Source organism: Tinamus guttatus, unplaced genomic scaffold, assembly GCF_059628265.1.
Source record: "Tinamus guttatus ecotype Peru unplaced genomic scaffold, ASM5962826v1 Tinamus_guttatus_pri_ptg000140l, whole genome shotgun sequence".
Classification (NCBI taxonomy): Eukaryota; Metazoa; Chordata; class Aves; order Tinamiformes; family Tinamidae; genus Tinamus; species Tinamus guttatus.
The window spans coordinates 839,377-854,049 of NW_028288674.1; the positions used below are offsets into that span (position 1 = coordinate 839,377).

Sequence of the window (14,673 nt, forward strand, 5' to 3'; positions counted from 1 at the left end):
TCTAGTTTCTTATCATAGAAGTGCTATAGTGAAGATTCTACCTGCAATCACCAGATCTGAGCTGTGTGATGACAGCAATGGAGGACCAGGCAAAATATCGTGACTGGGGGACACCTATAGGCTAGACAGAATATGAGACTGCAGAAAGATATTTAAGAAACATTCATGACTGTAGTTTTTAATAGAGACTGACCCCCTCTGGAAACCCTACCGGAGTAATTCAGAATTCAGATCTGACTTTGTATGCAGACACATTGGTGGCTCCTTCTTGCTGACTCTCACCCTGTAAGATCTGACGAATAAGATTTCATCCATCCAGGGGCTTTAGCCTCGATGCATTAGTAGATTTGTATATCACAGCTTCTGTGTAAACTAGATCTCCTTTATAATACAATCCTATATTTTTCCCATTTTTTTTTGTATTTCTATCCCAGGCAGGCAGCAACTCTCCATCCCTGTGCAAACCCTGTTTAAAAAACAGACGCAGTATATAGAGTTGTTTGCAGGAAGAAGCCATGTGCTCCCATTACTCTCTGCTCCCTGTCGTGTATTTAACGTGGGTCACTTCAGGGTGCAGATGCTATCCATGAAAACATGGAGAAGCAGTTGCTAGCGAGTCCTGCCGGGTTCAGGCAATCCTTGCACTCTGGTTGCCGCAGGGCCGGCGGCTCTCACGCTCGGCCAGGGCTGCGCGGCGGGGACATTTCAAAACCCAGCACACCGCCCCTCGTCGGCTTCTTGCGGTGGGTTCGGCCTGGAGGGACCTGCCGCGCACCCACTGCTGGGAAGAACTCAGGCTAACTGCTGAAGAGCGACATTGGCTTTCAGCGAGTTTAAGCAAACAGCAAGACTACACTCAGCGATATTTTAAGAGCCAGAGATAAACACATGATGTGTTTGACCTACAAACCACTTCAATTTAACCAGAAGTTGCCAAGCTAAACCTTTAAAATTTTTTTCATGTGCTTCCTTCCATCATTTCCCTTATCTTATTCCCACTGTCTGCTGGATAGGAAGAATACGCTTCCTGACAAACACGACAAAATACAACTAAAGGAATGAACGCAGCTTTCATATAGCAGTCCACACTGCTACAAAATGACTCCGAATGTCTGACGATCCAATCTATCCAACATATTTGTAAAAATCAGTATCTGTTAATACTTGCCACTATTGTCTACTAATTTTAACATATTGTGTACTTAGTAATATTGACAGATCCGTACTATTTTAAGTGACTTTGCATATCAAGTTGGATCAAATGAAACACTGAATTCAGCCCACAACGTTTTTTTTTGTTTAACTGAAAACCACAGCAAAGAACAAATGCTTTCAGGCAGAGCTGAAATAATTATCACAAAAAATTACATAGTCATATAAATATACATTTATAATACTCTATTTATAATTATATACATTAAAAGGCAAATAAATTTAGAAGCATCTCTATTTTGTGACTCCAGAGGGATTTAGGAAAGTCCAGAATTCACAGTAATCTGACTAGGAGTACATAAGCACCTATATTTAGGCACTTAATTTTTGAAAAAAAATCCAGACTGGCTCCAGCGCTTGTTCTTTTATTTTGTCACCACTTCCTCACACAGGAAGTCAAAAGACAGTCGGCTAGGGGGCACGCTGCTCTCTACCTATTGCCTCATCGCAGACTTCCACCAAGGACCCAGATCGGAACAGAAGCAGCTTCTTTCCCAATCCGCCAGGATTTGCCCCTTCCCCGCTCTGCGAGTCAAGTGGCAGCACTTTTCTCATGGTACTCCTGGTCACCAGAGAACACGTAACCTTCCTCACTGTGTCAGTTGTTTCTGCTACCTGAAAAGACTCTAAATGATCACAGCCAAGATCACAAATGATTCCCGTTGACTTTTCTGTTAATTAGACGAAGCAATGAGTCACGACAAGGAACAAAAACTTCCATCGTGCGGCACGGAGAACACATCCTCTCCCTGCCTTAAAACACAGACCAGGGAAGTATTTACTTCCCTTTTTCCAGCAGTCTTTCAGCAGCTGGATTATTGCATAAGTTTTGTTTTGCTGGTGCTACAGAATTTCTTTAACAGGCACAAGCATGGAAGGTCTCTGCTCGCGGCAGTATCAGCTCAGTCACTGACGTTATCCTACAGAAGGAGCAGCAATTCCATTTGCCTCAGTCATCTGTGTGGCTGACGGGAAAACACATGCTGCCAAAATCAGCTAATGCATCCGCAGTTCCCACAGGCAGGGGCTGGGATAAGAAACTGGGCAAGAGCACGTGTTGAAGGATGCAGGGCGAACTTGGGTGAAGCTCCTTCACTCCCAGGAAGTGAGTTTCGGAGTGCCTGCCCTTTGGGCTTACGTTCAATCGTTTTACGCTGCTACCATTTCTGTTACATTTCATTCACATTGGTCCAATGAAACTGTGCCATACTGGGTAAAAAAGTGTGGATGAAGGAGAAACTATGTCTCAGAAGACATATGGGATATTTATTTCAATACAAATATAGAAGTTTCTTACAGTGATACTCTTAGCTCGAGGGCAGGGTTAGTCATGTAGGTGGAGTGTGCACTTGGCTTCACTTTTGACCCTGGGGATTTCTGCAGTTCTGTTACCGCCACGTTCAGGAAGCAGCTTAGCCTAGTGGCAAGCAAAGCAAGGAGTCATTGATTTTACTTGGGGATTTGCAGGGGATTTTTCCTTTTTTGCCTTGGACATTAATGGCATTTCAGCACACAGCAAAATTAGAAAATAAAGTTGCAAATATCAGAAAAAGAAAAGTGGGATCGCTAATCGAATTTTAATTACTATATCTGTGTTTGTGCTCTGCCTAAATATAGACACAGAGAAATCTTAAATGAACCAGCAAATGCATTCAAAGTAAGCTGATTGAAAGTTCAACATCTGCAATTTGACAGCAGTGAAATCACACTGCAAATTTAAAGAAGACATAAACAATAAATCGTAACCTTCAATATCTGGTAAAATCCTCTCCTTTTTCATGCCTTCAAGAATTAAAAGTACCTTTCAGTCATATTTTGCATGACATAGACCTAAGGAGAAACACCGTTTCAAATCAGAACCAGTATGTTCTGTTCACTTTTCACACTGAATAACTGGCAGAAGAAACAAACATGATCATAGACTCACAGAATGCTTAGGGTTGGAAGGGACCTCTAGAGATCATCTAGTCCAATCCCCCTGCACACACAGGGTCACCTAGAGCACGTGGCACAGGACTGCGTCCAAGCATGATAATGTCTTTTCTTGGACCAGCAGATACAGTGATGAGAGACCTGAATTTTCACCACCAAGTCCTTTTTATCAGATAAACTCATGACAAATGGTGCAGACAATTACAACATTTTTAAGCTAAAGATGCCTTTTGCAACCTCCTCAGAGTTTAGGAGAAGTATGTCTATAAACCCCCAGATAAGGGGGTTTATCACAGATAAGGGGATAGGAAACATGGAGCTTTGAAGCTGGAGATGCCAAGCACCAAAGGTTGGTGCGGTCACAAAGCGAGCTGTTTGGCAGCGCTGAAAAGCAGGGCCTCTCTCAAACACAAGCACTCCACCTGGGTTAAAATCCAAATCTTTCTTTAAGTGAAACATCAGCATTTGAGCCCACTTCTTTTCCTTGATTTTTTTCTCTTGCAAGATAATATTTCTACTAGCAGAAAAACGCAGAACGCATTCATACAACAAAGCTCCTTAACAGAAAGTACCATAATATTTAATGCTATCTCCCTTTGTTAAAACCTAGGATTATTGCAACAGAAAAACAACACGATTTATCATATATAAAGCAGTCAAAAGCAGCTGGTTTGAATACGTCATAGCATTTTGCTTGCATACAAAGCTTCTTCTATTTCTTACTCCTCAAAATGTACGACATGAAAAATGCAGAAGTGATTTTAAAATCCGCTCATAATTAACTATCCCTATCCCCTAGGAAGCCTTGAATACTGTAACCTCAATTTCTTTGCTGAATGGAACACCAAAGAGATTAATTTACTTCATAAGATGCTACTTGAACAGAAAAAAAAGAATAAAATCAGTAGCATGAAAATAATGCTAAGGTAAAATCCTGACCCCAGGGAAAAAGCCATAGACTTCAGCACTGCCTGGTTTTCACTCTATTTGCTTTAGTTCTTATATATGGAATCAATCACCACAAACAGAGAAAAGAAATTAAATATCTCCAACACAGACCTGGCATGCCTATAAAAAACAGGTATTACCCTGAAGGCAGATACTCAAAAAGTTATAAGATAAAAGTCCCCCAAACCATGATAAGGTTTTACTACCAAATAAACAAATGCATTATAAAACCCGCAAAACTTAGAAAAGTTTACAAAAGAAACCCAGCTGCACAGATGTTACCGACATATGTTAATAAAATAATAAATTAGTTCATTTGCAGGATAAATAATTCCCCAGTCATCTAGGAAAGGGTGTCACAACAGTCATGTGACTCACTCTTGCTGCATGTGGGAAATTCCTCTAACGCAATCTCCCTGCCAGCAGAGGCCACAGCTTCGCCCCAAAACAGTATATAAGGGACATGGGTTCCCCAGCTCAGCCATCAGCAGTCCTCTGAGACAAGAGATCTCACTGCTCCAGAGTATCCAAGCTAAATAATCAAGGAGCGAACCCTTGTGTAACCATGAACGGCAAGCTTGTGGCTGTCCTGGCTCTTCTCCTGATCTCCGCAGCTGTGTCTCAAGGTAAGCAAATCCTTTCCACATGACTGTAGCTTTGTGTAGGCCTTTTCCAGCATGCATGTCTTTGCAGAAGGATATTTTTATGCTTGCTTTAGCAAGTTACTTCATTTTGAAGTATTTTCAGCAGCTTCTCTTTGGTCAGAAATTTAGCACGTAGCCTTTGTACCGTGGAAAATATTTTAAGGACACTGAAGTTCCCATCTGCATTGTTAACATACTTCACATCTGGCTAAGGGCACTATCTGCTTCTTACCATGTTCAACTACTTCTTTACCTTCCTACAAAAAGGACAGCATTTTCTAGTTTAGGATGTCTCCTTTCTTAACTCACGATTCTATTGCCTCAAGCAATAGAAGGGAAGGGAGAGCAAACAGGATGAACATACAAGCATAGACACACCTCAAATTACTGGAAAAGTAAAGGCTTCTTATCTTCTTTATAGTTGCCAGTGTGTTAATCTAGGCATCGAATGATGCAGCTTCAGCAGAAGTAACCATAAATCACATATAGTTTCATTTTAAAGACATGTGAATTTATTTTCAAATGTATATCAGCTCATCTTAAAAAATAAGAAACTAATTTTAATACTGTGAGGATTTAGGCAGCAAAGTTTTAACCTGGAGTGATATGAAAAGAGAGCAGCTGTGCTTTATGCCAGATATGCTGCTGCTAAGAATGCCTCACAAACGACAATTTTCTTTTTCTTCCCAAAAGGCAAGGCCCTGGCAAGGATGGGAAATGAGCTCCGGTGCCAGTGCATAGCCACTCATTCCAAGTTCATCAACCCTAAATCCATCCAAGATGTGAAGCTGACGCAAAGTGGACCGCACTGCAGGAACGTGGAAGTCATGTAAGCACCTTTGCAAGGCTCTGCTGCTGCGGAAACTGTTTGGTGTCACGAGAAGCAAGGGAGCTAGCAGGCCAACATGAGATAGCGCAAGCCGCTTACTCTTATAGTCTTCATCTTTCCTATTTACCTGTCATGGGGCATAATACATAGTCATTCTAAGGTGGCAGAATATGAATACAAGGAGTGGTCAGTTTTTAATACACAAGGTGTATTCGGTTTATAGCAGCAGGCAAAACTCCTACTGAGAGAGTTTTGTAACCATCTCAGAAAGAAAAGTTGAGAAATGAGTGGATTTAGAGAAATACTGAGAAAAGTCTGATCTTGAAGTGCACAGAACAGAGTAAAATATTTATGCTATCAAAATTCCTGTTTATATGAGAAGTTTCAACTTTTCTTTAAAAAAATCTGTGCTAATGTAAACAAAACAAGATACAGTACCTATATATATGGAGAAACAATTTGGGGAATGTGATTCAAGTGCAGGCACAAAATCTCACAAAATTTCTGTATGATTTACTTTCTCAGCTATGGAACACATATAACAAAATATTAGGTTGGGTTCTAATCTAGAGCTGAGTGAGATGAATTCGTACTAAAGTCGGTACATCTAAAAATGCAGTATTACATTATGAGAATAAAACCAATCTGCCTAGTAGGTGCTTGACTTTTGTTTTTTTCTTTATTTTGCAGTGCTACTCTGAAGGACGGCAGAGAAGTGTGTTTGGAGCCCACCGCTCCCTGGGTTCAGCTGATCATAAAGGCTCTCTTGGCCAAGTAAGTCCCATCTATCCACTCTCATTTAGGAAAGTTGAGTGGGAAACTTCGCCCTGAAAGCAAACTTTCTTTGTTTTCCTAGCAATAGTTTCCATTTTCTCCTTAAAGAACAAAGAGACTTCTTGTTTAATTATAAGATTAGGCTTTTTCTGGCTCTGCTGTGAGTCCTTGTTTTCAAGCTGCCCCTGGACCTGATATGCCACTAGCAAAGATTTGATTATCTCCATCTGGAGACAAAGGCATATCGGAGCATTTGGCTCCAGTTGCAAAATGATGCTTTAAAAAAAAAATCCCCCTCCCCTTGTTTGCAGTACTATATGTTAATAATTCATATTTCCAAGTTAGTGAAGTTCTTGATGTGAGTAAATGCAGAAACGCAGGCTACAGAAGTTTCCTACCTTGAAACCCACATATAAACCCTGATTTCAGGTGTTACTTCAGAAACATTGTCATTATCTTCTCTATGCCTCTGAATAGCAAATAGCTTGGAAAAAAACCACTCATCCTTAACTGTAACTCATGTAATGCTAAGCAAAGATGATCGTTCTGGAAACCTTCTAAATGATCTTCTTCCCTCAACTCTCAACAGGGCTCAATCCAACTCTGATACACCACTGTAAGAAATGCCAAGACAGAAGAATTGCACAACTGCTCTCTCCTCTGTGGAGAAACATCTTGGGGAAACATCTCGCCTATCCGCTCTCAGGCAGCGTTCCACCTACCACCTCTTGCCTCGCTGTTTCTGAGCGAACTGTAGATCACTATCTCTATTTATTTATTTATTTAACTGCATCTATTTAAAGAAGTCTCTCAGAATGTTCAAAGTGGCTGTCGGACATGCCGTTCTCTGAAAGTGAAGCTACTGGATAAGAAAAGTGGTTTGCTAAAGGAAATGAAGAACCTTTGCCAGACACTTCAGCCAAATCCAGCTGGTTAAGTGCAATGCACTTGCAGGACTGCTTATTTACACTAAGCCTAACCACTTTGCTACTACACCAGCGAATTGAAAAGTCCTCCTGCTCCCCCGGAGTGCACTCGTATGTTGTGTCAACAACAGTTTCCTTAGTCACAGTCAGCCTATGTGTAGGCTGTTAGCTGTGACTTTAGAAATATAGCCTACAGAATCTGTAAGGCAGTGTTTTTGCTATTTATTTATTTATTGTTTTACCATTACATTTATTTAATAATTTCTATATGATAAACAAAAAAAGCTGTTAATTTATTTCATTTCTACTGTACTTTTTTCCATTCCTAACATTTTTTAGAAGAATGTATAACATTTTATAGTCACATTGCTTTGTATAAAGAGAGTTAGCTTTATATCTAGTTGTCATACAGCTTATGAAAAAAGTTGAAGCTCACATACCCACCCAGAATTTGCTTGTGAGAATGTAACTCCTACAAATATACTAATAAATTGTTCTACATAAAATCTGTTATCTGTTTGTTATTTTATGCTTTACTTGCTCTATTTGGAAATAGTTTGCTTCATTTTTGCAATCTAAGCCAAATTTCTGCAGAGCATAGACTGGAGCTCCTAACTTACCCTGTTTTGCGAGGCTGATAGGACTGAATACAGCTGTGGCCTCTGAACTCTAGGCAGAGCCAAGGGCAAACGCTCACTCTCCTATATCCAGGCTAATCCCAGTCCTACTCCTTTATAAAGACTATAGGGCAAGGCTGCTTAATTAAGTTTCCTACACAAAAGAGGGTTTCACCCTCAGATGCCTCAACACGGCAAGTTTCCAGACCAGCCCCAGAGCTGTAACCCCATCCTGAATCAAAAGGCCACCCTCTGGCTGCCAAGACAGGAATTTGTGCCCTGTACCTTCAGTACCCAAACAACGAACATTTGCCCTTGTGCAGCAGGTGCTTCCTGCTTGACTACCTGAAGTGCTGAGGACAGCAGGGCTTCCTTTTTTGAAAGGCTGGGATATTCCAGCCTCTTGCTCACGGGGGCTGATGCTCAGCCCCTTTGAAGGGAAGCACTCATCCTGCAGAGCAACACTGAGGCATACCTGATTCCAGCAGACGGGATCACTTCCTGGAACGACTATCCGGTGATGTTCTTCTTTCATGCCCAGGACCCGCAGGGAGTACAAGGGAATACAAAGGCTAGGGTTGCAGGCTTGACTACTGTCTGTGCTGGCCACCAACCAGGGGGTTAGATGGACCGTGGCAGTGGCCCAGAGGGCATTTTGTATGGTCTGTGTTTTGGTGAATCTGGCACTTGTGAATAAAGATACCAGGTTTAATTGATTTGCAAACAAATTGTTTATGCTTTTCTCTCTTCTTCATTGTCACTTGCGGGAGTGAAAGGCAGGTTGCAGGAACTTATGGATCAGCCCTCCTCATTCATGTCACTGCAGCACGACTGGGTTGGCATCACAGTTACCACCAGCACAGAGCAAATGCTGCTCTTTTCTGATCTATCACCCTCCTCTGCTTGCCCATTTCCTAATGAAGGGTAGAATGCCATAATAACAAAAACTTACAGCTTCTCTGGGGAGAGGAAAAGGCCTCACATTTTGCAGAATTTCCTCCTGGTTAGGAGGAACGAAGAATGCAAGAGAAATACTGAATGCTTTGGATGCCTTGCACTTTTTGATTCGGAACAGCAACTCCAATCCATATGCGAGGGAGATCCGACAGGCTGCTCCACATGTCCTGCCTCCTGTTGCAAATACTAACATTTCCACACACAAAAAAAGATATATTCATATAGAATATGCAGAGACTGCCTGCACTACAGCCCCAGCAAGAAGTATTTTCCCATACAGAAAAAGTCGGTCAGGTCCCTGCTCTGTACCAGACATAAAAGCAGTTTAAATCAAGGTAAATCCCTACCAATCGGGCAATATTTTTTGAATTAGACCAACTGTTTGTGGAGCAGAAGGCAAAGGTTTGGGAGATACAGAGATAAGACTGCTGCACCACTGCCCCAGCACCTCTATATTTGACACATGCACAGTTTTATTTCACCTCCCCTATGATCTAGATATTTTTGAAACAGCAAAACAATTTATTCTGAGTAACTCTATGATCATAAAATACATGAGCCCATAGTAGTTTTGCCTCAGTATGAGGCGTACAGCTGCTTGAACATGTGAATTGTGAAGTACACCACATGAACTTCCCAATACCAAGTCATATAGAAGCCATATGAAAAGAAAAGAAAAGAAAAGAAAAGAAAAACAGAAAAGCTGCTCCTTTTGAGAATATAGAGGTGTTTATCAATTTAAGTAAGTGTTTATATGTGCATGTGTGTGTGCAATATATTGACCAGAACCTGAGAAAACTCAGGACACTTGCACCATGATTAAAGTCCCCTCAGATTTCACCACAGGTGTCTCTATACTTGTTCGTCATCCCATTTTCCCAATTGCATCCAAGCTCATTCTGCATCTACGCTGTAGCAAAGACCAAACCATGGTACAGCAGCCACCCGCGGTCACCCCCACCCATTTCTCTCCTGCTGTCCTGGTCACTACACGTAACGCAGGTGTCTGCATCGTCTGCCTCTCCTCAGCTGCTTTCCTGGTGCTTTATTTCATGTTCCTTCCTAAGCACTTTCACTTTCACAGAAGAGTCACTTCCCTGACTCGAGAGCTCCCTCTCCGCGGGCTGCTTGCTGCAGCTGCGTCCTTGCATCGTGAGCAATCCGAGCTGGGAACTGCAGCTTGTTCCCCTGGGTTTCAATTATATTGTTAGAATAACAAAAGTACCTTGCTCTCAGGTTCCAGCAAATGCTGAATAAGTATAGAAAGATACTGAAAGAAATACTGGAAAAGCCCTAGAAATATTTCTAACGCTTCCTTAAAAGAATTCAGATCATACAAATGGGGTTTGCTGTCCCTCATTTTTCTTTCTGCGGTGAATGTCAACTAATACAAACATCCTGCTCGTGTATGAGGTGACTGAAGCTGTATCTTTGATTTACTTTTTTCTTTTTAATGCCTTATTTCCCATTTTGGAAATGACTGCATTTCTTATGTTATCTCACAATACGGGAAAACCCCAGAAGAATGAGACACAGCACTGGCTTGACGCTGCGGACTCACTCCAAGCTTTGCATTTCTGCTTGTTTATAAAGACATATGATGACTGGCTCGACAGGAAATGGATCCTTCTGAAATCATACAGACTCCAAAAATTCCACAGACGGTTCTGAATCAGCAAATAGACATTTTGACTCAGCATGCAATTTTCGTCCCAGTAAAATCTATGATGTTTATTACTGAAAATCACTCTGAATACTTATTTTTAAAATTACGTGCAAAGATGCAGAAGCTGAAACCCTGTGCTGTTACAACAACATGTCTACACTACTTTTAATGCACACCTGCACCCATGTTTCTTTTCCAAATCCCTAATGCTTTAAACCTGATCGACATTTTGTGACAAGAAATGCCACAGTTTACTTGCCCTCTGCAGGAAAAGCAAGCCCATAGAACTGCTTTGAGCATGACACACAGGACTTTTTTTGTTATTCACTTCCTACTGAGTATGAGGGCTTAGGAAAAATAATTTTCTGTTCCTATTTCACATAACATTCATGATTTTATAAATCTCTTCATATTTTCTTTCAGTCATTATCTTTCACAGGCTAACGAATCCTTGTCTGTTTAATTACTCATGGCAAAAACGTGTTGCATACCTCCTAGCATGCTCGTCACTGCTCTCTCTATATTTTCTAGTACTATTATATCTCTTTAAAAATGGGCTGTGTGGGTAATACTCAATAAGTGGGTGCAAACTCTGCATACTCATACTTTCTTTCTTTTTAAATAACTTTTTTTAACGATTCCTAAAAGTTTACTTGCTTCTCTTGAATGCCACTGTATGCACTTCTCTAAAAGGAGCAAACCAGTGACACCTAGTTCTACTACTTCAGTGGCAATGGCTAATTTGCAGCTCCTCCTATGCAGATACAGTCATGCGATAGGCACAATTAGGCTTCCTGATACTGTTGTACCTGCCCTTCCATGAAACAGGCAGTATTGCGACTCTTTTACAGGCAGATATCTGTTTGCTCATGCTCAGTAATGTTGTATCCTCAACAAATGTTGTCATCTCACTAGCACCATATTTTCTAAGTAGTTTTGGAATGTGTTGACAAGGAGACCTCCTTGTTGGCAATTTTCATCAAAAATTACCATCTATTCCTACTGTTATTTCCCTTTTTTAAAGTATTTTTCCCCTTCAAAGGGCACACTGACTTCTCTAGTACCAGCCTACCAATTTCTCCTTTATTAGAAGGCAAATGGGAAAAATCTGTTCTCCTTACGCAAATGACTTTTTCACAAGTGTACATCCTAGAAAACTGTGGAAATAAAAGCTTATTAGACAAGTAGCTAAGAGCCTATTTGGACTGAGTTAATCACCTTTCCTCTGCTGAGCCCTCAGTTTCCAGAAAAGGCAGGGGAGCGAAGAGAGTTCAGCAATACTTCTCCTGACTCAGCTAATACAATATGCCAGAATTTCAAAATCAGTCTTTAAATACTGAAGCAACATTCATATTGAGTAAAAACTACTGCTGCTGAGATTCATCTTTTCTGGCTTTTTCCTTGCAACCATTTGCTAGAGTTACGTTAACTCCATGTCTCCTAAGATCAGATGAGTAAGTTTAATGTCTGAGCTTGCCTTCTTTATTAGAAAATAAATATTGCAAACTCCCATAGAAAGAGACTTTAAACAGACTCACTACAGGAAGAGTTCTCATTCGAACAGTCTCAATGGCACTAACTAGCTTTCTTAGAAGGCTGCATAGGCCATCAAAGTCCAAACTTCCTCCAACTATTCCAACTAGGAATACAGATCTGAACTTTTGTGTTGTATTTCAAAGCGGCAGGAAATCCTGGAGAAAAAAAGCAGGTACTGCTTGGCAAGGGCTAGGATTATATAACTAGGAAAAACACAGGTATTTGGATGCTAGGAGTGGGATTAATTTGAGGATGATCCCAACAATACAGCTGAGGGGGGTTTAGCTTTTTGAATTCCTTCTCGAGCCTCAGCCCTTAAGAATGGGCCTTCTATATTGCATCTCTGTTCAGTAGGCTTCTTATCACAGGAGACTTGATAAATGGCAGGAACTGGGTGGTGCCAGGGAGGATTTCCCACCAGGAAATACTGCATGACTTACGAGAAAGATAAGTGTATGTATATGATTGGAAAGCCAGCCTTATTTCTGACAGGAGGATATATGTTTTTAACTCTTTGCAGTGTGTTGTTTCCTTCTCTTCGACATGCATGTGTATGTAACATACGTGTATATGGCACACACAGCACACACATATGTCTGTCGGCTAGACTTGTCTCTGTTCTCCACTTGGCAGACTTTCCTAGTAGTAAATAAGAAGTGCAGCATTTTAAGAAAAAAAAAAAAAGATCAAAGAGTATAAGGCAAAACATCACCTGCCAGCATCTCAACCTGGTTGATGACAGAATTGTGCTGTATTCCTTCCCATATGGACCTCCAAATGGAAATTTTCTAGGATGTCTAAGAAATTTAAATTTCTAAACTCATAGAATCATAGAATCATAGAATGCTTAGGGTTGGAAGGGACCTCTAGAGATCATCTAGTCCAACCCCCCTGCATACGCAGGGACACCTAGAGCACGTGGCACAGGGCTGCGTCCAAACGGGTTTTGAAGATCTCCAGAGAAGGAGACTCCACAACCTCTCTGGGCAGCCTGTTCCAGTGCTCTGTCACCCTCACTGTTAAGAAATTTTTCCTTAAGTTCCTATGGAATTTTTGATGTTTCAGTTTCCGGCCATTTCCTCTAGTCCTAAACTCCATTGTCCTAAACTCCTAGTCCTAAACTCCACTGTTGTTCAGCTTGAGCTTTTCAACATGTTTACATTTTCAAGTACCAAATACTTTACATTTATGTGAAATAAAACAAAATTCAGGTTCCTTGGGAGAACCTAGAACCATGAATCTAAATCTGTTGGAAGCTTTGGAAAGAATAGCCAAAAGGCATTTGCAAAAAGAGAGAGTTAAGGTGGTGGTATGTATGCAAATCTGCTGGGCTGACCAGAAATTACTTCAGACCACAGGAGGGGAAGCAGTCATAAGAAAAGAGAGGACTAATTGCTTGATTTCTTTGGGTGGGCTCCTCTTTTCATAAAGTGTGCTTAAGTCAAACAAAGTGGGCTATGTTAGCTGCTTTCTTCAGACAGGCAGAAGAAAAGACTCAGGAATAGCTTTACATTCAAATCTGCAACACTGGATTTGAAACATAATTCTAGTATTTTTGCTAAAACCACATACCCCAGAAAAAGAGAAAAGTCTTACGACTTATCATACTAAATATCAGCAAATTTTTAAAACCCTTAAGACTGTAACCAGATTAGCTTGCCAAATCCCCCAGCGAATTACTTGTTAAAACATGAGTGCGTGTTTACATGCAGAGGCAGTGACGAAAAGCTCTGAAAAAATGATTTTCAGGTCCATATTTACTCTGAACAAACACCTCTTATACATTTAAAGAAACATTATGTTTATGCTAGAAAGTTATTTCTGTTCCCCGTTTTCTATTTGTCTATTTTTATTCTCCTTAACTTTAAAAGGCACAAATCTAGATTTAAAGTGACATAATGAACCATATGATGTGGAGGATGGATTTAAAAACAGATATATAATGTAGAATTGTTTAACATTTTGCTTTTAGTTCTAGGTGCCTGAAAACAAACCTTCAGATACTTTTTAACGCTTAGGCAGTTCAGAACAAGGAACAGAGGCAATTGTTCAGTCAAGTTCTGTGACTATGAGAATAACTATATCAAGTACACGGCTTACCACGTCCAGCTGATGAAGTACTCTGTTTCACAGCCGCAGTTCCATTTCTCTTTCACATGTTGGGCCCAGGCCAGGGTGGGCTGTGGTATTTCAGGGTCACCCCTCGCAGGGCCATTCAGGTGGTGTGATGGATCCACAGCAAAACTCACTGCCAAGTGATAAAGTCATGTAAGTGCCTTTGCACGTTTTGTTCCTCCCTAATGTAGCAGGAAACATCTTTGCTCTGCCTTGGTGAATGAACTTCTCAGAGCTGCAGGGAGACTTTTGGTAAGGATAATAAGAGGTAAGAGGAAGGATAATTATAATTTTATATTGTATTATATTATATTATTATTATATATATATTATATGTATTATATGTATATTATATATATTATATATATAATTATGTAATTATAATTTTAAATAAAGTGATATATTCTAATATGAGCCTAGATTTTTATAGTTTTCAACTCTTGCTCTTTTCATGTTATAGGAATTACATAACCTAAGGAATAACCACTATAAAATTTTATAATTTTCATTAGTTACA

At 40.4% G+C, this 14,673-nt stretch overlaps 1 protein-coding gene across 1 annotated transcript; it reads left to right on the top strand.

Annotated features, from left to right (window-relative positions):
• Positions 1-4,562: 4,562 nt before the first annotated feature.
• On the top strand, positions 4,563-6,432 carry LOC104576336 (interleukin-8). Its single transcript, XM_010223715.2, has 3 exons — positions 4,563-4,718; positions 5,430-5,565; positions 6,256-6,432. Exons 1-3 carry the CDS (start codon positions 4,658-4,660, stop codon positions 6,341-6,343), a joined length of 285 nt encoding a protein of 94 aa, XP_010222017.2. The 5' UTR covers positions 4,563-4,657; the 3' UTR covers positions 6,344-6,432.
• Positions 6,433-14,673: the final 8,241 nt, after the last annotated feature.

Coding starts and splice junctions, on each gene's coding strand:
- LOC104576336 (XM_010223715.2), top strand. CDS start 4,658: ATGAACGGCAAGCTTGTGGCTGTCCTGGCTCTTCTCCTGATCTCCGCA. Junction 4,719..5,429: donor CTCCGCAGCTGTGTCTCAAG/GTAAGCAAATCC, acceptor TCTTCCCAAAAG/GCAAGGCCCTGGCAAGGATG. Junction 5,566..6,255: donor TGCAGGAACGTGGAAGTCAT/GTAAGCACCTTT, acceptor TTTATTTTGCAG/TGCTACTCTGAAGGACGGCA.